The sequence below is a fragment of the Capricornis sumatraensis genome, chromosome X (genome assembly GCF_032405125.1).
Source record: "Capricornis sumatraensis isolate serow.1 chromosome X, serow.2, whole genome shotgun sequence".
Classification (NCBI taxonomy): domain Eukaryota; kingdom Metazoa; phylum Chordata; class Mammalia; order Artiodactyla; family Bovidae; genus Capricornis; species Capricornis sumatraensis.
The window spans coordinates 26,712,055-26,738,222 of NC_091092.1; the positions used below are offsets into that span (position 1 = coordinate 26,712,055).

Here is a 26,168-nt window from a genome sequence, read left to right on the forward strand (position 1 = left end):
GAGATGAGACCAGAACAATGAGCAGGAGCTAGCCATTTGATGATCTGGAGGTAGAGGGGACAACATGATCAAAGACTTAGGCAGGAATGAGCTTGGCAGGAGACTGGCATGACCGAAACATAGTAGGAAGAGGTGTCTGAGCCTAGAGCCGAGATCAGATTCTGTAGCTACTTAGAGACTCCGGTATGGCCGTTCAGTTTTTTTTGGCGTTTGTAGCAGCTAGAGTCGTCAATACTGAGTAGTTAGTATTTTTTGGATCATGTACATATATGCTCTTTGGAATCTAATATAAAACACGCAGATTAGAGGTCCCTGTGTAGTAGGAAATGGCAATCCACTCCAGTAATCTTGCCTGGGGAATTCCATGGACAGAGGAGCCTGGCGGGCTACAGTCCATGGGGTCGCAAGGAACTGGACCCCACTGAGCAACTGAGCATATACGCACGCATTGGAGCACTGGGCCTAACAGGGTGTGGCATAACCTCAGGGCCCAGTTGCATTGTTATGCTTTAGAACAGAGATCTCAAACTCAGGCCTCAAACATTTTTGTTTGGACCATAAAACAAAGTGGGGTTTTGTTTGCTTGTATATTACATTTGAATTTTCTGCCCAGATTGAAAACTGTGGTACCTGAGGGTATAGTTGCCATAAGGTGGCGCCTTAGGACCACAGGAACTGTGCCACTCACTTGTGTTACCTGCCTGGGCCCTGTGTCCATTTGAGTTTGAGAGGTTAGAAACCATGGGCTTTTACAGGAGTCCTGCATCTCACATGTGGGAAGGTCCCTTGGTTCACTTGTTTTAGCTCATCATGGGAATTTCGAAAACTGAAGTATTTTATTTACTAAAATAAGCCACTGTTGACAGGCTGTAACTCTGGAGAGAGCGACCAGGTCCACAGCTGAGCAGAGCTCTTCTGGGCATTTGCAAATGAAAGCGTTTGCTCAAGAATAATCATTCTTCATCCCAGAAACCAGGGTCCCCAAATAATGCCACAAAAGGAAAAAGCAAAGGGCTTCCAAGCGGGGAGGGGGTGAGGCTTGAATTTACAACTAAGTGAGTTACTATTCCACCCTTGACTGCTCTCTTCTGTCTGAAATCCAGAGACACATGCCGCTTGCATTACTCACTTGGCACTAAATGATGTCCTGCTAGTTACCCGTGATCTTGACTAAAAATATAAGCTCCTGTAAGGGGGAAGAGTTAGGTGGTGTTTACTTTGTACTGTTCTGGCTACTAAAACCAGCTAATATGTATTAAGCAATTGCTGTGTATTAGCTATTTTAATTGGAGAAGGAAATGGCAATCCACTCCAGTATTCTTGCCTGGAGAATCCCAAGGATGGAGGAGCCTGGTGGGCTGCCGTCTGTGGGGATGCACAGAGTCGGACACGACTGAAGCGACTTAGCAGCAGCAGCAGCAGCAGCAACAGCAGCTATTTTAGTAAGTACTTTATCTGAGTTGTCTCATTTAGTCCTCACAATAACCCCAAGGATCTAGGCCTGTTACAGATGAGAAAACTTCAATCTCAAAGGTTATTCCTAGTAAGGGTTAGAATCTAAGATTTCAGCAAAAGTCTAACTCCAAAGCTTTAATTCTTAACCCCCTGGGGACCACCTCAATACTTCCTCTTGCTAGTAATAGCCATCATTTACTGCTCATGATGTATTACAAATACAGTCTTCTATGTACTTCTTATAGAGTTGCTCATAGCAATCCATGAAATTGGTTCCTTTTTAACCTATGTTTTAGTGAGAAACTAAGGCTCAAAGAGGTTAAGTAACTTGCTACAGGCCACACAGCTAGTAAGTATGACTTCAGAGGTTGGTCTCCATGTATTACATTTTAACCAAGAACACTGGGTATAAGATCATGTATACAGTTGTCACTTAATAAATTCTTATTGGATTGTTACCTTTAAAAAAAAAAACAACTTCTGAACTGAAGAGAGCACATATACTGTGGAATTTATCCATCAAAACCAGAACTGTAGTCAATTTGGAATTAACTCTGTTTATACACTTGAGTTTAATGTTCTCTATCTTAGCAGATGTTCACCAGCTGCTCCATCCTGTCATCAGCTTTTTGTGTGCTCACTGATTTTGAGCTCAGCTGGTTAGACCCTTTCTTGGTTCTTGCAAGACTTTTTGAGGAGCTATTTGGCCTGGTGTTCTAGTTAAGAGGGGGAAGTAGGCTGAAGCATGAGCTGGTGCCATCCATGGCTCTGAGTCAGGGGTCGCTTATGACAGGATCATAAAGCATGGAGTGACTTGTCTTTGGGCATGCCCATTCCCACCAGCTATCCACTTGGTGATCTGTGTCCTTGTTTCCCTTTTCTCACGGAAGTATCTGAGCAGCTGATAAACTACACAAGGAGATTTACATTTGAACAAGAGCCCAGAGCCATCACTTTACACAGCAGGCCTCTGACTCCATATGGCCAGCAATGGGGTACAGTAACCCCCGAGTAGCTTTTTCTCTGACCTTATATGAAGTATTGACAGGATGGCTCATCATCATTCAGTTGGCCTTTCACTCTTCACAAATGCTGGTAGGAACCATTCAGTGAATGACATTGAATGCCCCAAATCATAGCATGTGTTCTGGTCTTTGTCCCATGTTTAAACATCTCTGATAGAAGTTGACTATTTTTTCCATCTGTACTGAGGTGTGATTGGCAAGTAAAAATTATATGTATTTAGGTTGTACAATATTATATTAAGGTATACAAGGTTATAATAATCATATACATTGTGAGATGATTATCACAATCAAATTAACACAGTCATCACCTTACAGACTTAGCTTTTTCTGTGGTGAGAAAACAAGATCTCTCAGCAAATTTCAGGTATACAGTACAGTATTATTAACTGTAATCATCATGTGAATGTTGCTCATTCGTGTCCAACTCTTTGCGACCCCATGGACTGTATAGTCCATGGAATTCTCCGGGTCAGAATACTGGAGTGGGTAGCCTTTCCCTTTTCCAGGGGAACTTCCCAACCCAGGGATTGAACCCAGGTCTCCTGCATTGCAGGTGGATTCTTCACCAGCTGAGCCACAAGGAAAGCCAAAGAATACTGGAGTGGGTAGCCTATCCCTCCTCCAGGGCATCTTCCTGACCCAGGAATCGAACCAGGATCTCCTGCATTGCAGGCAGATTCTTTACCAACTGAACTATCAGAGAAGCCCCATTAAATCCTCAGAATTCATAACTGAAAATTTGTACCCCTGACCAACATCTTTCCATTTTCCCCACTCCCCAGCCTCTGGCAATTACCATGCTGCACTGTGCCTCACTAAATTTGACTTATTTGAATTGCACATGCAAGTGAGATCATATAGTATTTGTCTTTTTCTGTCTAACTTATTTCACTTAGCATAGTGCCCTGACGTTTCTTCCATGTTGTCACAAATGATAGGATTGATTTCCTTGGGATTGCTGAATCATATGATAGTTCTATTTTTAATTTTTTGAGAAACCTCCATACTGTTCCAAAGTGACTGCAACGGTTTATAGTCCCACCAACAGTGCATGAGGGTTTCCTTTTCTCTACACCCTCTCCAACACTTGTTATCTCTTATCTTTTTGACAACAGCCATTCTGTCATCAACAGTGTAAGATGATTGTGGTTTTGATGTATATTTTGCTAATGATTAGTGTATATTTTATACACTAGTGTATATTAGTGATATTAGTATATAATAGCGTATATTAGTGATGTTGAATGTCTTTTCATGGACCTGTTGCCAAAAGTAGACTATTGAAATGAAGCAAGAGATTTTCATGTGTTGATTTTGAAATATCTGCATTTTAGGCACTGGTTATTCTCTTTACATCATACAGCAAGTGACTTAAATTGTGTAGAGGAGAAATTTGCATTTTCTTTTCTTTTCTCTAACTCAGTCACTTAAAAACAATAATTTTGTTTAACTTTTTATTTTTGGCTGCACTGGGTCTTTGTTGCTGCATGGGCTTTCCTCTAGTTGCAGCAAACAGAGGCTACTCTTTCTTGTGGTGTGCAGGCTTCTCATTACTGTGGCTTCTCTTGTTGCAGAGCATGGGCTTTAGGGCACACGGGCTTCAATAGCTGTGGCGCATAGGCTCAGTAGTTGCAGTCCCCGGGCTCTAGAGCACAGGCCCAATAGTTGTGGCTCACGGGCTTAGTTGCACCCTAGCATGTGGGATCTTCTTGCACCAGGGATCGAACCTGTGTCTCCTGCATGACAGGCGGATTCTTTACCACTGAACCACCAGGCAAGTCCTAACTCAGTCACTTTTTGATATATTATTGGGCTTCCCAGGTAGTGCTAGTGGTAAAGAATCTGCCTCCCAATGCAGGAGACACAGTTTCGATCCCTGGGTCAGGAAGATCCCCTGGAGAAAGAAATGACAACACACTCCAGTATTCTTTTCTGGAGAATCCCATGGACAGAGTAGCCTGGTTGGCTACAGCCCATGGGGTCGCAAAGAGTCAGACATGACTGAGTGTCTGAGCACATATTCTCAACAAGGGAGCATAATATTTTTTAACTATGTATTGCTATGTAGTATACTATAGAAAAATTGCAGAAGTCATTATGGACAGCTCAGTGATTCTTCACAAATGATTTGTCACTTAGAAAACCAGCTCCCCATAAGCTCAATCGTGACCTCTTTTGGTCAGTACTTTCCCAAAGAGCAATTATTATCTGGACTTCTAATCCCACTAGTGCCACCTGAGAAGCCCTGTATTGGGATATAGCCGATTAACAATGTTGTGATAGTTTTAGGTGCACAGCAGAGTGACTCAGCCAAACTCCCCTCCCATCCAGGCTGCCACATAACATTAAGCACAGTTCCCTGTGCTGTGCAGTAGGTCCTTGTTGGTTATCCTTCTTAAATATAACACTGTATACTCATACATCCCAAACTTCCTAACTATCCCTTCCCCCAACCCTTCCCCCTGCTAACCATAAGTTCATCCTCTAAGTCTGTGAGTCTGTTTCTGTTTCATAAATAAATTCATTTGTATCATTTCTTTTTTTAATTTTATTTTTGATTGAGGTATTATTACTTTACAATGTTGTGTTGGTTTCTGCCATACAAAAAGTGAATCGGCTATAAGTGTACGTATATCCCCTCATTTCTTTTCGGATTCCACACTAAAGGGGTATCCTATGATATTTCCTTCCTCTGTCTGACTTACTTCACTGAGTATGACAATCCTAGCACCATTTATTTTTTAAAAAGCCTCCCTTTTTCCCACTATACCTGGTCTTCTGTTAATGGTATAAAAGAAAACTTGTTAAAATGGTTAAATGATATAAAATGTGGTCTTTAATTTCTTTTGAATTTATGTATTTTTTTTTATTTTTGAGGTTGAAGAGGCCAAATGTCAGAATACAGAATTTGAAGGAAACCTAGAGGTCAGTAAATTCAACTTGAGCTATTTGGACTTAAACTCATATGGTAATTGGTGATGAGGCATATCCTAAATTTGAACTGCTTTGAGGAAAACAAACTACTTTGTTCTGTGGATTATTGCCAATTTTCTTTTTTGGGAGTTAAAGTCAGATAATTTACATTGCAATACAAAGTCTTTGTCATATATAGAACTTGGCAGATAATTATATTTAGGATTCAGAAGCAGAGAAAGAGAATAAACTAGTAATATTCCTTGTGTTTTTATCTTGTATCTAAGGGTACAATTTGTTTCATGGTTCCTGGTGTTCTTCCTGATACTTTGAACACAGTCAGAATAAGAGTCAAAACCAATAAGTTATGCTATGAGGATGACAAACTCTGGAGCAATTGGAGTCAAGCGATGAGTATAGGTAAGAGAATGGGATTTCATTACAATTTAAACCATTGATGCATGGAAACTAAATTGAGGCAGAAAACATTATGGGAAAGGACTGTTCTTCATTTTTGACATCAGCCAGAGAACACTCACAATTGAGATGTACTTTTTGTTTAATTATTATCAAATCACTCAGTTAATTTACATTACGCAGCTCTTTGAAAATTTGCCATCCAAATGATGTTATTCTCTCTTCTGTCCTGTTTCCATCTTTGCAAACAACCTGAACAAAACTATAGAAGGCAGGCATGATTAAATCTGCAGATTGTGCAGTGCTAGAGGACTATCCTATGTGCTTGTAACAGAATCAAGAGTATGACAATGACCTTGATGACATTTTATTGAAATAAACCTGTATCTGGGATTCCCTGATAGCTCAGTTGGTAAAGAATCCACCTACAATGCAGGAGACCCTAATTTGATTCCTGGGTTGGGAAGATCCACTGGAAAAGGGATAGGTTACCCACTCCAGTATTCTTGCGCTTCCCTTGTGGCTCAGCTGGTAAAGAATCTGCCTGCAATGTGGGACACCTGGGTTCGATCCCTGGGTTGGGAAGATCCCCTGGAAAAAGGAAAGGCTACCCACTCCAGTATTCTGGCCTACAGAATTCCATGGACTGTATAGTCCTTGGGGTTGCAAAGAATTGGACATGAGTGAGTGACTTTCACAAGTTCAGGTTTGAAAAAAAAAACAGTTTCACTTATTAATTGCTAGAATCAAGTATAGGATTGGAAAGACATGTGCCTTATGGATACATGTATTGTGGGGTGGGGGCTAGGGTTTTATTAGATGGTAAACTCAAAGTGACTCAACATCAGACCCTTAAATGTCTCCCAAAGGCATGTATAATCATAGGCATCAGTGATAGTACAGCATCCAGAATAAGGGAATGCTGCAGCATGTGGCACAATGTCCTGGCCACATCAGAAGTGTGCAGTATCCCATCCTGGGCACCACATTGTAAGAGGTACATTAGGAGACTGGAATTTTCCCCTGAAAGCATAATCAGGATGTTGAAGAATGTTAAAATTCGGGGAGGCACAGTTAATGGAGTAAGCCTAGGGAGTCATATTTGCTGAATTCTAATATTTGAGGTAGTGTCAAGTAGAAGAGAGAACAGGCTGTCTTTTTTTTGTGTGTGTGGCTCTATAGGGCAAAACAGGACCAACTTAAGAACTTCCTAACAGCTACCTAACAATAAGAGAAACAGGCTATTGAAGTAATCAAGCCCTATTAATTGAGAGATTGAACAAGCTATATGCCAGGCTACATTATATTATTGCATAAGAAATTAGTGTCTTAAAAAACAGATATTTACTATCTCACAATTTCCATGGCTCAGGAATCTGGGCACAACTTAGCTAGGTACCTCTGACTCAAGTTCTCTCATAAGGTTCCAGTCAAGCTGTTGACTGGGACTGTGGTTCCATCTGAAGGCTTGACTGGGGCTGGAGAATCCACTTTCAAGATCGCTTATATGGTCATTGGAAATCCTCATTTTCACACTGGCTGCTGGATGGAGGCTTTAGAAGGTTTCATTTTGTGCCTCCAAAAAGATATGTTCAAGTTGCAATTCCTTGTACCTATGAATATGACCTTATTTGGAAATAGAATTTTTACAGATGTAATCAAGTTAAGAGGAGGCCATAAGGGCTAAGTGAAGAGTGAAAAGTGAAAGTGTTAGTTGCTCAGTTGTGTCTGACTCTTTGTGACCCCATGGACTGTAGCCCGCCAGGCTTCTCAGTCCATGGACTTCTCCAGGCAAGAATACTGGATTGAATTGCCATTCTCTTCTTCAGAGGATCTGCCCGACCCAGGGATCAAACCCAGGTCTCCTGCCTTGCAAGCAGATTCTTCACTATCTGAGCCATCAGGGAAGCCCTTAAGGGCTGAGAGCAGGTCCTAAATCCAATGACAGAAGAGAGAACACACAGAAACAGAGAATGCCATGTGCAGATGAAGGCAGAGATTGGAGTGATGCAGCTACAAGCCAAGGAATGTCAAAGCTTCTTGAGAGCCAGCGGAAACTAGGGTTTTGGCCTTCTGGCCACCAGAGCTATGAGAGAATATATTTGTATTGTTTTGAGTCACCAGCGTATGGTGCTTCTTTACAGCAGCTCTAGGAAACTAATACGGAGGGCTCTCTCAGTCCCTTGCCACTTGAACCTCCCCACAGGGCTACCTTATGACATGGCAGCTGCCTACCCCAAGTGAGTGGTCCAAGCAAGAAAGAGCATATGAGAGAACACCCAATATGAGAACCGCAGCCCTTTATAACCTCATCTCAGAAGGGACATTCCGTCACTGTTGTGGTTCACATATTTAGTCTGCTGCTGCTGCTGCTAAGTTGCTTCAGTCGTGTCTGACTCTGTGCGACCCCATAGACGGCAGCCCACCAGGCTCCCCCGTCCCTGGGATTCTCCAGGCAAGAACACTGGAGTGGGTTGCCATTTCCTTTTCCAATGCATGAAAGTGAAAAGTGAAAGTGAGTCGCTCAGTCATGTTCGACTCTTAGCGACCCCATGGACTGCAGCCTATGAGGCTCCTCCGTCCATGGGATTTTCCAGGCAAGAGTACTGGAGTGGGGTGCCATTGCCTTCTCTGACACATTTAGTCTAGCCCACCCTAAAGGGGAGAGAATTACACAAGGGTGTGAATATCAGGAGGCAAGGATCATTTAGAGTCATCTTAGAGGCTGCCTAACACAATGCTAGGCCCTGATGATGCTTTCCAGATGTTCATGCCCTCATGGAAAAGATAAGCATGTAAATAGACATATGCCATTCTAAGTGTTAGGTTTAGCAAGGCAGTTAATGAAAGGATTTGGAATTGGACAGTGCTGGGTTTTAGGCTTGACTCCATTGCTTATTAAACCCTCTGGACAAGCCATTAAACCTTTCTCAGCCTTATATTTCTCATCTGTATAAATGGGAAATAATATTATCTATCTCTAGAACTTCCCTAGTGGCTCAGCAGCAAAGAATCCACCTGCCAGTGCAGGAGATGTGAGTTTGATCCCTGGATTGGGAAGATCCCCTGGAGGAAGAAATGGCAACCCAGTCCAGTATTCTTGCCTGGAGAATTCCTTGGGACAGAGGAGCCTGGTGGGCTGCAGTCCATGGGGTCGCAGAAGAGTTGGATATGACTTAGCAACTAAAACAAGGACAACAATAATGCTAAGTAACCAATAAAACAAGGTAGTTGGTGTTAATGAGATGACATATTTTAAAAATATAACTTCTTAAAATAAAAATTAAAAAAAATAAATAATAAAAAATAAAATAAAGGAGAAAAAAAAATAATGTCTAAAACCAATTAAGATATCCTGGTTTCAGATAATCCCTAAGGTGCTTATTCATCCATGGGATTTTAGGCACCAGAGCAGGACTCCCCTCCCCCTGCACTAGTAACATAACAATAGATAAGATAATTGAAGAATTTAGGGGAATTTGTTGGTGTAGAGGGCAGAAATAGCTGTAATCTTGTTAGTCTAATATAACAAGATTGCTTAGTTTATTTCTCAAAGGGTTTTATTTCTCATGTCTTTCTGTTTGCTTTCCATTTTCCAGGTCAGAAGGCCAATCCGACATTTTACATAACCACATTACTCATCATTCCGGTCATCGTTGCAGCCGCAGTCATTGTCCTTCTGCTGTATCTGAAAAGGTAAGGCAGCTGATCAGGCAGGCCTGACACTTTCTGCTAGCCTGGCTGCTATTCTTTGTGGGTGTGTTTGATGTCTGCCCAGTGTGTTGGCAGCATTTTGGCTATACCTGGCTTTTGGTAGGATGGCGTGGCAAGTATTACTGTGCCCATTTTCTAGTGAGGAAAGTGTTAGTCTTCCAAGGTGCTGCTCAGGCAGTGCTCTGTTTGTACATTTTTAGAATGTTGATAAGACTTACATTCACTCAGCTCCCTAAAACACCTAATTTGTCAACCGTTAGTTGCTAGCTCATAAGTTTTAGAAGTGGAGATCATTACCAATTAAATGAGTTATTAAACCCTCTGGACAAGCCATTAAACCTTTCTCAGCCTTATATTTCTCATCTGTATAAATGGGAAATAATATTATCTATCTGTAGAACTTCCCTAGTGGCTCAGCAGTAAAGAATCCACCTGCCAGTGCGGGAGATGTGAGTTTGATCCCTGGATTGGGAAGAAAAATGAGTTGCTACTTAATGCTGCTATAGGATAAAGTACTTCAAGTTCTAAGACATGATACTCATTCTTGGAGAATTTTTTACTTTCTTGATTTCATCATAGGGACTAGTCTGGTGCTATTATTTGCTCTTTCAGGAAAATACCTAAAGTTGGAATAAGTTTACTAAGCTAGTTCTAGAATCAGTATTTTATCATTATTTCAGTATTCTTTAAACATGCATGTGTTGATTGCCTATTTATGTGCCAGCTCAGATCAGTTCAGTCACTCAGTCTTGTCTGACTCTTTGCAACCCCATGGACTGCAGCATGCCAGGCTTCCCTATCCATCACCAACTCCCAGAGCTTGCTCAAACTCATGTCCATTGAGTTGGTGATGCCATCCAACCATCTCATCCTCTGTCATCCCCTTCTCCTGCCTTCAATATTTCCCAGCATCAGGGTCTTTTCCAATGAGTCAGTTCTTCACATCAGGTGGCCAAATTATTAGAGTTTCAGGTTCAGCATCGGTCCTTCCAATGAATATTCAGGACTGATTTCCTTTAGGATTGACTGGTTGGATCTCCTTGCAGTTCAAGGGACTCAAGAGTCTTCTCCAGCAGCACAGTTCAAAAGCATCAATTCTTCGGTGCTCAGCTTTCTTTACAGTCCAACTCTCACACAACTACTGGAAATACCATAACTTTGACTAGATGGACCTTTGTCGGCATTATGTGACAGGCACTGTTCTAATTGCTAGAGTTGTGGTGCTGAACAGGACAAAATCCCTACCTATGGGTTCACATAGTGAGTAGTAAAGTTATGGAGTTGGGCTGGGGAGAAAGGCTAGGAAGTGATATGAGGCTAATCTTACATGGAATGCCAGGGAAGGCCTCTCTGAGAAAGTGACATTTGAAGATAGACTTAAAGGAGTAAGCCAGTTAGATATTCAAAGAAAGAACATTCTAGGCCAAAAGAACAGCAAGTGCAAAGGTTCTAAGGCTGGAATGAGCTTAGTGTGTCTTGTTAGAGGAGAGCATACAAGGGGAAAGAACAAGAGGATATGAGGCAGGAGAGGCTGGCGAAACCAGATCATGTAGGCTGTGGCATGGAATTGAGATGTTATCCTAAGCATGATGGGAAAATATTAGAGAATTTTAAGCAGGAGAGGAATGTGATTGGATTGACCGTCATAAAGCATCATTGTATTGTTGAGTGAAGACTTGACTTGGACAAGAGTAAAAGCAGGTAGACCAGTTAAGAAACATTGTAGTGTTTGGGTGGAAAGATGAGAATAGTGTAGGCCAGGAGGTTTGCAGTGAAGGTAGTAAGAAATATTCTCATGTAGGATGTATTTTGAGGATGAAATTAATAATAGCACTTGCTGATGGCTGCTAGTTTTTGGAGGTTGTACGAGTAATTGAGGATTCAAGGGATAACTCTTAGATTTTTGGCTTCAGCAACTGAGTGAATATTGCAGCCTTTTACTGAGATGGGGAAGATTGGCAGGAGATCTGGCTTTAGGGAAAAGGTGAGGACTTCAGTTTTGAACATGATAAGTTTGAGATGCCTATTAAATATTCAGGTAGAGATGCTGAATACATACCTGTATACATGAATCTGGAATTTAAAGAGGTTTGGGCCAGAATTAGAAATTTGGGAGTCCTCAGCATATAAATAGATTTAAAGCTCTAAGACTGGAAGAGAGTGCCCATAAAGTGAGGGACATAAAGAGGACAAAACACTGAACCCTAGGACACATCAATATTTATAGACCTAGGAGATGAGGTAGGTCCACCAGAGAGTACTGTTGGATTGGCCAAAAAGGTCGTTCGGGTTTTTCCACACTATCTTACAGAGAAACCTGAATGAACTTTTGGGATGCAAAAACAGAATTCAGACAAAACGGTAATTCAAAAAGATACATGCACTGCTATGTTCATAACAGCACTGTTTACAGTAGCCAAGACATGGAGACAACCTGAATGTCCATTGACAGAGAAGTGGATAAAGAAGATGTAGTATATTTATACAGTGGAATATTACTCAGCTATTAAACAATGAAGTAATGCCATTTGCAGCAACAGTGATGCAGTGGGAGATTATCATACTAAGTAAGTCAGAAAGAGAAAGACAAATGTCATATGATATCACTTATATGTGGACTCTAAACTGTGACACAAATGAACGTATTTGTATAACAGAAACAGAATCACAGATATAGAGAATAGACTGATGGTTGCAAGGGGGAGGGGTGTGGGAGAGGGATGGATTGGGAATTTGGAATTAGCAGATGCAAACAATTATGTATAGAATGGACAAATAATAAGGTCCTACTGTATAGCATAGGGAACTATATTCAATATCCTGTGGTAAACCATAGTGGAAAAGAATATACGTTTATATGTATAACTAAGTCACTTTGCTATACAGAACTAATTAACACAACATTGTAAATCAACTATACTTCAATTAGAAAAATTGAAAAATTGAAAATAGAAGACAAATTAGAAAAAGAAAAGAAAAAGAGGAATGTCCCCTGTTCTCAGAATTTTTTAAAAAAAATTATAAACAGCAGACTCCCATGTGATTTGTGATAAGTAAAACACCATTATTACTTAAATGGTAGGGTATAACACACACAGGCCCCCACACACAATTATAACTATGTGAGGTGATGGATATGTTAATTACCTTGATTGTGATGATCTTTTCATAATGTACACCTACATAAAACTCACTTTGTACACCTCAGATTTATACAATTTTTGTTTGTCAAGTATACCTCAATAAAGCTGGAAAAAAAATTTAAATGATAGATTATAAGTGGTCTGCTACTGATGGGTCCTTTGCTTTACCCACACTTGATACTCTTGAGATATTGATTTCTCAGCCTGGTTTAGAAATTTCTTCACAATTGCATTATCACTAAAGATGACTTGTGTACCATGTCTTTTGTCTAAGCTCTCTTTTAATATGGCTGTATTTAAGAGGAACATTTCTATGGACTGGAAGATTTGATCAGAAATGTCCCTTTTTTCTTAAAGGCTCAAGATCATTATATTCCCTCCAATTCCTGATCCTGGCAAGATTTTTAAAGAAATGTTTGGAGACCAGAATGATGATACCCTGGTAAGTACTGACTCTGTGGGGTATGAAATTGATTTTTTGAGGGGAGACTATAGTAAAGCGTCTGTCTACAATGCGGGAGATCCAGGTTCGATCCTGGGTTGGGAAGATCCCCTGGAGAAGGAAATGGCGATCCACTCCGGGACTGTTGCCTGGAAAATCCCATGGACAGAGGAGCCTGGTAGTCTACAGCCCATGGGGTCGCAAAGAGTCGGACACGACTGAGCGACTTCACTTCACTTCATAGGATTAAAAAAAAATTTTTGGTAAAATATACATAACATAAAATTTACCATTTTAACCAGTTTTAAATATACAGGTCAATGACATTAAGTACATTTACAATGTTGTTGGACCATCCTCAACCATCCTCACTATTTCCAAAATGTTATCATCATCCTAAACAGAAACTGTACCCATTAAACAATAATTCTCCATTCCCCTCAACACCTGGTAACCTCTATTCTGCTTTCTGTCTCTATGAAGTTGCCTAGTCTAGGTACCTGGAGAAGGCGATGGCACCCCACTCCAGTACTCTTGCCTGGAAAATCCCATGGACAGAGGAGCCTGGTAGGCTGCGGTCCATGGGGTCGCAAAGAGTCAGACACGACTGAGCGACTTCCCTTTCACTTTTCACTTTCATGCATTGGAGAAGGAAATGGCAACCCACTCCAGTGTTCTTGCCTGGAGAATCCCAGGGACGGGGGAGCCTGGTGGACTGCCGTCTATGGGGTCACACAGAGTCGGACATGACTGAAGCGACTTAGCAGCAGCAGCAGTCTAGGTACCTCATATAAATGGAATCCTACAATATTTGGCCTTTTGTGTCTGACTTATTTCACTTAGCATAACGTTTTCAAGGTTCATCCATGTTGTAGCATGGGTCAGAATTTCATTTCAAAATTGGTTATTTTAAAGTACATTTTGTCTAAAAGATTAAAGAGCTGATTTAAAATGTTGTATCTCAGGCCAAACATAACATTTAAGAAATCCCCGGAATACTTCACCCAGCTTGTATTGCTGGGCTTCATTCTTTCTCTGGGAAAGAAAATGTATTTGATCTAAACATGCAGGGGGAAGAGCCTCCTATATGAAACTAAACTGATAGGTAGGTCTTCTGACTCTTGGATAATCTTTCAAATTTGATTTGGGGAAATATAAACATAAGATAAACAGTCAAAGGGCCTCCCTCATGGCTCCATGATAAAGAATCTCCCTGCAATGAAGGAGACACAGGAGATGCAAGTTTGATCCCTAGGTCAGGACAATCCCCTGGAGGAGGAAATGGCACCCCGCTCCATTATTCTTGCCTGGAGAATCCCATGGACAGAGGAGCCTGGTGAGCTATAGTCCTTGGGGTTGCAAAGAGTCACACATGACTGAGCTACTGAGTACACATGCATGCAAACAGTTGAAATAGATTTTATTCATGCTATTGCCTGGAAAGCTGACCTCAGAAGACATGAAACTAGAGCAACCTCTCACCCCCAAACTGTTAGTTAGGTGGCTGCAGATATTCCTGCTGGAATTTATGGCTGGGAGAGCTAAGACCTTGTGGGAACAAAAGAGTTTGTGGTTTCTCTGATGAATACATTCACCCAAATAAGATAATAAAGACACTAAATAAAATAAATATCAATATTATTGTATGTATCTTAAAGTAATCATTTCAGGCATAAGACACTTAATTCAGGGAAATAGTAGAGCACAGTAGATAATAGCCTGTGCTCTGGAGTCAGATTGTCTGGATTCGGATCTCTGCTGTGTCATGCACTATCTATTTGACCTTAGGTAATTTCCTTAACTTCCCTGTGTCTCAGTTTTCTCACTTGTAAAGTGAAGGTAATAAGAGGTGGCACTAGCAGTAAAGAACCTGCCTGCCAGTGCAGGAGACATAAGAGATGTGGGTTCCATCCCTGGGTAGAAAAAATCCCCTGGAGGAGGGCATGGCTATCCACTCCAGTATTCTTGCATGGAGAAGTCCATGGACAGAGGAGCCTGTCAGGTTACAGTCCATGGAGTTTCAAAGAATTGGACATGACTGAAGCAATTTATCATGCATAATGTTGTTATGTGGATTAAATTAATACATAGAAACTCCTTAGTGTGCCTGGCAGTTACTTTATAGGTGCTTAGTAAATATTAGTGCTTGGGGCTTCCCAGGTGGCTCAGTGGTAAAAGAATCTGCCTGCAATGCAGGAGACCTGGCTTCGATCCCTGGGTCAGGAAGATCCCCTAGAGGAGGGCATGGCACCCTCTCCAAAATTCTTGCCAGGAAAATCCCATGGACAGAGGAGCCTGGTAGGCTACAGTTCATGGGGTCAGCAAGAGTCAGACATGACTCTTTTATTAACTTTTTAGTTAACAACTAAACAACCACAACACATGTTAGTGCTTAGTATTACTATTGATAATACTTTCTGTTTCTCTTTAATGCCCAAACAGTTCTTGTAATAACGGGTGGTTCACAGTGGCAGTGATGCTACGTGGCTAGGGAAGGAAGGCACAGAGGCTCACATGCTGTCAGAGGAGAAGTCATCTAGATCTTTTTCACCAAATCAGGGTCATAGACAGTGGGTAACTCTGCTATATAGGGCACCACCAGGCAGGGAGATCCAGAAATCAGGTGCCTGATGAAGGGCTCATATATTGTGACCGAGGTGGCTGTGGCAACCAGTGGTTCTTCACCTTTGAGTCACAGTTGACTGGAATGCTTGTAAGAATATAGAATCCTGGGCCCTGTCTCAAGAAGTTCGAACTCACTGGGTCTGGGATGGTTCCCAGGAATCTGCATACTTAACAGGAATCCAAAAATGATGCCTCTCCTGGCAAGATCATTCACCGACCACACTTTGAAAATCACTGTTACCGATATTTTCCTTAGGATTACCCCTGTATCTTCATTTTGCCAGCTACTGTGATAGATGCTGGAGGCTAAGAATTGTGCAAGTATTCTAACAACACCTGTATCCAGTGACTGGCAGTCTCCCATGTGTACACAGTGTGTTCAGTGCTCCATCTTCACACCCACCCTGTGGTGTCAGTGCTCTCAGTAGCATTTTGCAGATGAGGAATTGGACCCTCAGTGAGGTTAGATAACTTTACTGTAGTCACACAGCAAGGAAATAATAAGGTGGGATTTGACCAAGAAGTGTCTGATTCTAGAGTTCTCTCTTTCCACCATGCTGCAGGGCCTTTTGTAAGACAGGATGTTTGTCCTCAAGAGCCTCACAGTCTCCTTAGAGTTCTGCATGGTAGAAATACTGGGTTGGGATAGAGGAGTTCCCAGAAATAGATTTGGAGGCACATTTTGATTGGTCTCTATGAAAAGGTAGTAGGAATATCATTCTTTGTTTTTTTTAACTTTTCATTGGCATGGCCAATGATGCTGATGCTGGGAAAGATTGAAGGCAGGAGAAGGGGATGACAGAGGATGAGATGGTTGGATGGCATCACTGACTCGATGGACATGAGTTTGAGCAAGCTCTGGGAGTTGGCGATGGACAGGGAAACCTGGCATGCTGCAGTCCATGAGGTCACAAAGAGTCAGACACGACTGAGTGACTGAACTGACTGATTGACCTGGCCAAAAAGTTTGTTCAGGTTTTTCTGTAAGATGGGATGGAAAACCCTAATGAACTTTTTGGCCAACCTAATAGTTAAAATTGGAGTAGAGTTGATTACAATGTTGTGTTAGTTTCAGGTGTACAGCACAGTGATTCAGTTATACATATGCATGTATCTGTTCTTTTTCAAATTCTTTTCCCATTTAGGTTGTTAGGTAATATTGAGCAGAATTACCTGTGCTATATGGTAGGTCCTTGTTGGTTATCCATTTTAAATATATCAATAGCAGTGTGTACATGTCAATCCCAAACTCCCCAATCTATCCCTCTCCCCCACCCTCCCTGCCCCTGGTAGCCATAAATCTATTCTGTAAGTTTGTGGTCTATTTCTGTTCTATAAATAAGCTTATATGTATCATTTTTTTTAGATTCTGCATATAAGCAATATCATACAATATTTGTCTGACTTACTCTCAGACAATCTCTAGGTCTGTCTAAGTTGCAAATGGCATTCTTTTTAATGGCCAAGTAGTATTCCATTGCAGAGAAGGCAATGGCAACCCACTCCAGTACTCTTGCCTGGAAAATCCCATGGACAGAGGGGCCTGGTGGGCTGCAGTTCATGGGATCGCTAGGAGTCAGACACGACTGAGCAACTTCACTTTCACTTTTCACTTTCATGCATTGGAGAAAGCAATGGCAACCCAGTCCAGTGTTCTTGCCTGGAGAATCCCAGGGATGGGGGAGCCTGGTGGGCTGCTGTCTCTGGGGTTGCACAGAGTCAGACACGACTGAAGCGACTTAGCAGCAGCAGCAGTACTCTGTTGTATAAATATACCACATCTTTTTTATCCATTCCCTTGTCAATGGACATTTAGGTTGCTTCCATGTCTTGGCTACTGTAAACAGTGCTTCAGTGAACACTTGGGTGCATATATCCTTTTGGACCATGGTTTTCTCCAGATATATGCCCAGCAGTGGGATTGCCGGATCATATGGTAGCTCTATTTTTAACTTCTTAAGTAATATCCATACTGTTCTCCATAGTGGCAGTACCAATTTACATTCCCACCAATGGTGTAGGAGGGTTCCCTTGTCTCCACACCTATCATTCTGACAACAACCTGAAGGGAATGAATTAGAGAGAGGAAGTGCTGGCACAGTTGCACACTGATAATCTAGTCCTGAATTTGTCCCACAGATGTTTTGTTTGGCCAGTGTAGTGTATTTGAAATTTTTCAATTTGGGATCTTAAGCAGGGCATGGACTACCAATTCATCTCAGGCCCTATCATTCCCAATTCCCACTGTGGTTTCACACATTGACCTAACATGCTAGACCCCTGAAAGGCATTTGAGTTTGCTACCACTCTTAGTAGAATGAAGATAGTCAAAGTGCCATGACACAAATGCCCAATGTCCGTGAAAACGTGTTTGGACTCACTGATATATACGAGACATACAACCAAAGATATATGAATTTCTAGCTTATTTGATAATATCCAGTGTTAACAAATGGGTGGGAGACTGGTACTCTTCACACACCACTGGTGGGCCTGTAAAATGCCCTTCTTTCCAGAGGGCAACCCAATAAAATGTAACCAGAATCATTTTTGATCTTATAATTATTTCTTTAGGAATTTATTTTAGGAAAATAATCCAACAATGACATAAGGATGGCCAATGCAGAATTCGTTTCTAACACAAAAAATTAGAAGCCAAGGAAACATCAACAGTCAAGAATAAGTTTTTTAACAAGTTAGGTTTTCAAAGCATTTAGTGTCCTAACAAAATACTTAGGACATAAGTATAAAAAACGTATCATTAATGTGTAGTGTATTACAATCCTAATTTTTATAAAAATTCATCAATATATACATAGAACAATGAGTGGAAGGAAATAGGTCAAAATAATCATCTCTGGGCAGAAAGATTGTGGATAATTGATATTATTTTGTCTCTCCCTCTATGTTTCTGAAATTTCCAAATTGCCTATAATGAGCATGTATCACTTTTATAATAAAAAGAAACTCCATACAAGTCATTAAGGGAAAAGAGAATATATGGTCATCCAAGCCTGTGAGATAATAGGGATTTGAACTTAGGTGGTAGCAGAGGCGATTGATGCAAGAGACATTATTAAAGGAAACTCATTATGACTCAGTGACTCTGTGTGGGTGATAAAAGGTGGGAGAGTAAAACATAATTTCAGGGTTTCAAGTCTGGGTAATAGAGTGAATGATGATAACATTGACAGCAAAATCAAATCAATTATCTTTCTCAGAGATGGGAAAATTGCTTTTTTTCAATTTGCTGTCTAGAGGATAATATGTTGTTCCGATGAGTCAGATAATTCTATAATTTAGTGAGGCGGATACACTGACAAAATGGACCACTAAAAGCATAAGATGTTTTTGTTTGTGGTGGCTGCAGACCATTAAATAAAGTCAGTGTTTAAAACTAAAAGTATAATAAAAATGCCAGACAGGGGAAAGGGTAATAGAACAAATCTCCATGTTTGCTTTTTAACCAGATGACTAATCTACTTTCTGTACATGACAACAATCCTCACAAACTGAACTGCATATACTAGCAGAAAGACGGTCATTTTACTTCTAGAACCATTGAATTATGGAATGAATAATTACAGCATGAACATTGCCCGAGAGGTCATCTAATGAGGTATATGTGTACATGTTTAGTTGCCTTTAATTATAAATTTTCAAAACTCTAGATTCTAGTCCAGCCCCTCACTTTTAAGATGGAGACACTGGGAGCTGTGGAGAAATTTCTCAAGGACTATCACATAGACAGATAATTCCAGAACCTGCACTAAAAGTCACTCTAGCCCAAAGTGACCAGCTTCTAATCCCAAGAAATAATCCGTGCCCTTTCTAAACACTTTCTTCTTCCATGCTGTACCATCAGTAGTGGTACTTAAAATGTATTTCAGTGTGGCTTCCAATAAATTAAATCTTCTGTATAGTTTTCCTTACAGTTTCTAGTGTTTTGACAATGTTTTGTTTATCACTGTAGTAACATTTTGGCCAACAGCATTTTTCCGGTTGCTTTGCTGTTTTCCCTTCTTTGTGACTAATTGGGCCGCTGGCCATATTTGGGGGTGGGGGCTTTGCAGAGGGAATTGCTTTTCTTGTGCATCTGCATTTCTTTTTCATCCCTAAAATATTATCTATTCTTCCCCTGCTTCTTGGAAACCAATTTTATTTTCAGTCCTGTGCCAGTTTTGAATTCCTGATTAGAAAACAGCCTTTTTAACTTGAAGTTGACTTCCAAATACTGCTGAATTTTTTTAAACTTCAGTGTGTATCTTTCAAAGCTAAGATCACTTCTTACATAGCCAAAATAGCATGGCCTCACTTTAAAAATGATTATTTCCTTAATATCGTCTAATACGGGCTTACCAGGTAGCACTAGTGGTAAAGAATCCGCCTGTCAATGCAGGAGACATAAGAGATGCAGGTTCGATCCCTGGGTTGAAAAGATCCCTTGGAGAGGGAAATAGCTGCTTCCCTGGTGGCTCAGAGGTTAAAGCGTCTGCCCACAATGCGGGAGACCCGGGTTCAATCCTTGGGTAGGGAAGATCCCCTGGAGAAGGAAATGGCAACCCACTCCAGTACTCTTGCCTGGAGAATCCCATGGATGGAGGAGCCTGGTAGGCTACAGTCCATGGGATCGCAAAGAGTCGGACACGACTGAGCAACTTCACTTTCACTTTCACTCAGTCCAGTATTCAGCATTGGAGAAGGAAATGGCAACCCACTCCAGTGTTCTTGCCTGGAGAGTCCCAGGGATGGGGGAGCCTGGTGGACTGCCGTCTGTGGGGTTGCACAGAGTCAGACACGACTGAAGCAACTTAGCCAGTATTCTTGCCTAGAGAATCCCATGGACAGAGGAGTGGGCTACAGTCCATAGTGTCGCAAAGAGTCGGACACAACTGAAGCGACTTAGCATGCATGCACATCATCTAATGCTCAGTCCATATTTCAATCTTTCCAGCTGTCCCAGGTGTCAGGAGACAGATAATATCCAGTTGTCCACCCATAGTGAGGCTAAGATCGACCATTGTATTTAAGATGATAATAACATGTCCCCTCTTGCCATCTACACGTTGCCTCCCCTTGCCACTGGAAGATAATCTGTGTGGTGTTATGTTAGTACCCTGTCAACTCTTCAGCTGATACTTTTTATTGGCCAGTTATAGTATCCTTGCTTGATTCAATAATCTCATTGGTGGTTGTGAAATGATGATGATTTTTCTCATCTATCATTTAATCTACATTTCTAAGCTGACACTTTCCTATAAGCACTGCTCTCAATTATCAGCTAGGCTCCTTTTAATTGTTCTGGAATTCAGTTTCTGCTAGAAAGGCAGGAAACGTATTTAATTCTTTCCCTTTAATTATCAATTTTTAAAGTGAGGCTTTGAATTGATAACCACCTCAACTGATATCAAATTAGTCCCCTCCACACCACATTCAGCTATTTCTTTTTAAGCTACAGTGATTTGAAGGCATGGGGATTTATGATTCATATTGTACAATTTTCTATTGTGAATGTTGCTCTGAAGAAGACAGAGGCACGTAATCTGTCGACTTGCACATACAAGTCCAGTGTTTTGTGTGATGCTAAGGTACATGAAGCCCACTTCACCCCTGTGGGTAGTTCACTGCAGGAAATAACTAAATCTTGAAAGTACTCTTCAATTGAGACTTGATGTTCCATTATTCTATGACTTTTGTTTCTTTCTTTAAAAAAAATATTGTTACATACATGTATTTTTCTAGGATGACTAACAACTAAAAACTAGTTGTGCTCACCACTCAAACACCTGTTATTTTTTCACCTAGGATGTTTTTCATCTTTGGCCATTATTCTGTCGTTGATTATCTTATTTAAAAAATCAATCGGATAAGAATTGAGTTGTGGACTGTAATTTTATGAATTTAGGTCTTTTCTACAAGTAATTTCAAAATTAGACTAACATATAATTGGGTAATAGGTCAGAGCTTTTGCTTTTGTCCCTTTAACCTTACGTGAACATATTCACAGACAGTGCTCAAAGGCCCTGATGCTGATGGTGGGTAAAAATGAAAGTAATCAAAGTTTCAGGAATAAAAAAAAGGCAATTAAAAAATTAATGTATTTTTAGAAGCCATTTCTGCTGCAGTGTGCAGATTGCCTTTTTCCTGTCCAACACAGTTTAAGCATTGAGTCTAATGAGCAGAAACCAATGAAAATGTAATATTCAGGTTACTTTTTAAAAATTAAAATCATTTTTACAGTTATCCCTTGGTATCTGTGGAGATTGGCTTCAGGACCCCCTCAAATACCAAAAATTCATGGATGTTCAAGTCCCTCGTATAAAATGGTATAGTATTTGCACATAACCTATGAATATCCTCTGGAGGACTGACTGCACTTTTACCAGTAAATGGAAAAATAGTAACAAAAATAGTAATAACAGTTCATATTTATTGAACTTTTGCTATGTGTCAGACACTTGTCCAAGTCTTTCCTTCATTAATTTGTCTCCCTTCTGCAGTAGGTTTTATCTCCACTCTACAGATGAAGAAAATGAAGCACCAGAGGGATTATGTGTAACTCATTTGAGGTTACACAGCTGCTACCTAGCAGAGCTAGGATCTCAACTAACAAGTGTTAGAGCTGGGATCTGAACTCAGGCATTCTTATCCTCTGGTCCACAGTTTTCAAAAAATATATTTCTTTATTTTGTAACTGTACTGGGTCTTAGTTGCAGCATGTGGGATCTTTGATATTAGTTGCAGCATGTGAACTCTTAGTTGTGGCATGTGGGATCTAGTTCCATGACCAGGAATCAAACCCAGGCCCCCGGCATTGAGACTGGGGAGTCTTAGCCAATGGACCACCAAGAAGTCCCCTCCAGTCCACGCTTTTATTTTTTTAATATAGATTTATTTTAATTGGAGGCTAATTACTTATAATATTGTATTGGTTTTGCCATACATCAACATGAATCCACCACAGGTGTACACGTGTTCCCCATCCTGAACCCCCCTCCCACCTCCCTCCCCATACCATCCCTCTGGGTCATCCCAGTGCACCAGCCCCAAGCATCTTGTATCATTCATCGAACCTGGACTGGTGATTCGTTTCACATATGATATTATACATATTTCAGTGCCATTTTCCCAAATCATCCCACCCTCGCCCTCTCCCACAGAGTCCAAAAGACTGTTCTTTACATCTGTGTCTCTTTTGCTGTCTTGTATACAGGGTTATCGTTACCATCTTTCTAAATTCCATATATATGCATTAGTATAATGTATTGGTGTTTTTCTTTCTGACTTATTTCACTCTGTATAATAGGCTCCAGTTTCACCCACCTCATTACAACTGATTCAAATGTATTCTTTTTAATGGCTGAGTAATACTCCATTGTGTATATGTACCACAGCTTTTCTTATCCATTCATCTGCTGATGGACATCTAGGTTGCTTCCATGTCCTGGCTATTATAAACAGTGTTGTGATGAACATTGGGGTACACGTGTCTCTTTCAATTCTGGTTTCCTCGGTGTGTATGCCCAGCAGTGGGATTGCTGGGTTGTATGGCAGTTCTATTTCCAGTTTTTAAAGGAATCTCCACACTGTTCTCCATAGTGGCTGTACTAGTTTGCATTCCCACCAACAGTGTAAGAGGGTTCCCTTTTCTCCACACCCTTTCCAGCATTTTTTGCTTGTAGACTTTTGGATAGCAGCCATTCTGACTGGCGTGAAATGGTACCTCATTGTAGTTTTGATTTGCACTTCTTGGGTCTCCCGCATTGTAGGCAGATGCTTTTACCGTCTGAGCCACCAGGGAAGTCCTGATAATGAGTGATGTTGAGCATCTTTTCATGTGTTTGTTAGCCATCTATCTGTCTTTGGAAAAATGTCTGTTTAGTTCTTTGGCCCATTTTTTGATTGGGTCATTTATTTTTCTGGAATTGAGCTGCAGCAGTTGCCTGTATATTTTTGAGATTAATTCTTTGTCAGTCACTTCATTTGCTATTATTTTCTCCCATTCTGAAGGCTGTATTTTCACCTTGCTTATAGTTTCCTTTGTTGTGCAGAAGCTTTTAATTTTAATTAGGTCCCATTTGTTTATTTTTGCTTTTATTTCCAATATTCTGGGAGGTGGATCATAGAGGATCCTGCTGTGATTTATTTCAGAGAGTGTCTTACCTATGTTCTCCTCTAGGAGTTTTATAGTTTCTGGTCTTACATTTAGATCTTTAATCCATTTCATTTTTGTATATGGTGTTAGAAAGTGTTCTAGTTACATTCTTTTACAAGTGGTTGACCAGTTTCCCCAGCACCACTTGTTAAAGAGATTGTCTTTTCTCCATTGTATATTCTTGCCTCCTTTGTCAAAGAAAAGGTGTCCATAGGTGCGTGGATTTATCTCTGGGCTTTCTATTTTGTTCCATTGATGTATATTTCTGTCTTTGAGCTGGTACCATACTGTCTTGATGACTGTGGCTTTGTAGTGGAGCCTGAAGTCAGGCAAGTTGATTCCTCCAGTTCCATTCTTCTTTCTCAAGATTGCTTTGGCTATTCCAGGTTTTTTTGTATTTCCATACAAATTGTGAAATTATTTGTTCTAGCTCTGTGAAAAATACCGTTGGTAGCTTGATAGGAATTGCATTGAATCTATAGATTGCTTTGGGTAGTATACTCATTTTCACTATATTGATTCTTCTGATCCATGAACATGGTATATTTCTCCATCTATTTGTGTCCTCTTTGATTTCTTTCACCAGTGTTTTATAGTTTTCTATATATAGGTCTTTTGTTTCTTTAGGTAGATATATTCCTAAGTATTTTATTCTTTTCGTTGCAATGGTGAATGGAATTGTTTCCTTAATTTCTCTTTCTGTTTTCTCATTACTAGTGTATAGGAATGCAAGGGATTTCTGTGTGTTGATTTTACATCCTGCAACTTTACTATATTCATTGATTAGCTCTAGTAAGTTTCTGGTAGAGTCTTTAGGGTTTTCTATGCAGAGAATCATGTCATCTGCAAACAGTGAGAGTTTTACTTCTTCTTTTCCAATTTGGATTCCTTTTATTTCTTTTTCTGCTCTGATTGCTGTGGCCAAACTTCCAAAATTATGTTGAATAATAGTGATGAAAGTGGGCACCCTAGTCTTGTTCCTGACTTTAGGGGAAATGCTTTCAGTTTTTCACCATTGAGGATAATGTTTGCTGTGGGTTTGTCATATATAGCTTTTATTATGTTGAAGTATGTTCCCTCTATTCCTGCTTTCTGGAGAGTTTTTATCATAAATGGATGTTGAATATTGTCAAAGGCTTTCTCTGCATCTATTGAGATAATCATGACTTTTATTTTTCAATTTGTTAATATGGTATATTACATTGATTGATTTGCAGATATTGAAGAATCCTTGCATCCCTGGGATAAAGCCACTTGGTCATGATGTATGATCTTTTTAATGTGTTGGATTCTGATTGCTAGAGTTTTGTTAAGGATTTTTGCATCTATGTTCATCAGTGATATTGGCCTGTAGTTTTCTTTTTTTGTGGCATCTTTTTTCAGGTTTTGGTATTAGGGTGATGGTGGCCTCATGGAATGAGTTTGGAAGTTTACCTTCCTCTGCAATTTTCTGGAAGAGTTTGAGTAGGATAGGTGTTAGCTCTTCTCTAAATTTTTGGTAGAATTCAGCTGTGAAGCTGTCTGGTCCTGGGCATTTGTCTGCTGGAAGATTTCTGATTACAGTTTCAATTTCCATGCTTGTGATGGGTCTGTTAAGATTTTCCATTTCTTCCTGGTTCAGTTTTGGAAAGTTCTACTTTTCTAAGAATTTGTCCATTTCTTCCACGTTGTCCATTTTATTGGCATATAGTTGCTGATAGTAGTCTCTTATGATCCTTTGTATTTCTGTGTTGTCTCTTGTGATCTCTCCATTTCATTTCTAATTTTACTGATTTGATTTTTCTCCCTTTGTTTCTTGATGAGTCTGGCTAATGGTTTGTCAATTTTATTTATCTTCTCAAAGAACCAACTTTTGGCTTTGTTGATTTTTGCTATGGTCTCTTTTGTTTCTTTTGCATTTATTTCTGCCCTAATTTTTAAGATTTCTTTCCTTGTACTAACTCTGGGGTTCTTCATTTCTTCCTTTTCTAGTTGCTTTAGGTGTAGAGTTTGGTTATTTATTTGACTTTTTTCTTGTTTCTTGAGGTATGCCTGTATTGCTAGGAACCTTCCCCTTAGCACTGCTTTTACAGTGTCCCACAGGTTTTGGGTTGTTGTGTTTTCATTTTCATTCATTTCTATGCATATTTTGATTTTTTTTTATTTCTTATGTGATTTGTTGGTTATTCAGCAGCGTGTTGTTCAGCCTCCATATGTTGGAATTTTTAATAGTTTTTCTACTGTAATTGACATCTAATCTTACTGTATTGTGGTCAGAAAAGATGCTTGGAATGATT

At 40.3% G+C, this 26,168-nt stretch overlaps 1 protein-coding gene across 1 annotated transcript in view; it reads left to right on the forward strand.

Annotated features, from left to right (window-relative positions):
* The window catches only part of IL13RA1 (interleukin 13 receptor subunit alpha 1), a 75,949-nt gene that overhangs the window by 29,556 nt on the left and 20,225 nt on the right, over positions 1 to 26,168 (forward strand). Inside the window, exons 7-10 of the mRNA XM_068962014.1 lie at positions 5,361 to 5,408; positions 5,684 to 5,816; positions 9,413 to 9,509; positions 13,028 to 13,112. Of these exons, the coding sequence (XP_068818115.1) occupies positions 5,361 to 5,408; positions 5,684 to 5,816; positions 9,413 to 9,509; positions 13,028 to 13,112 (363 nt within the window). The remainder of the gene's footprint in view (positions 1 to 5,360; positions 5,409 to 5,683; positions 5,817 to 9,412; positions 9,510 to 13,027; positions 13,113 to 26,168) is intronic.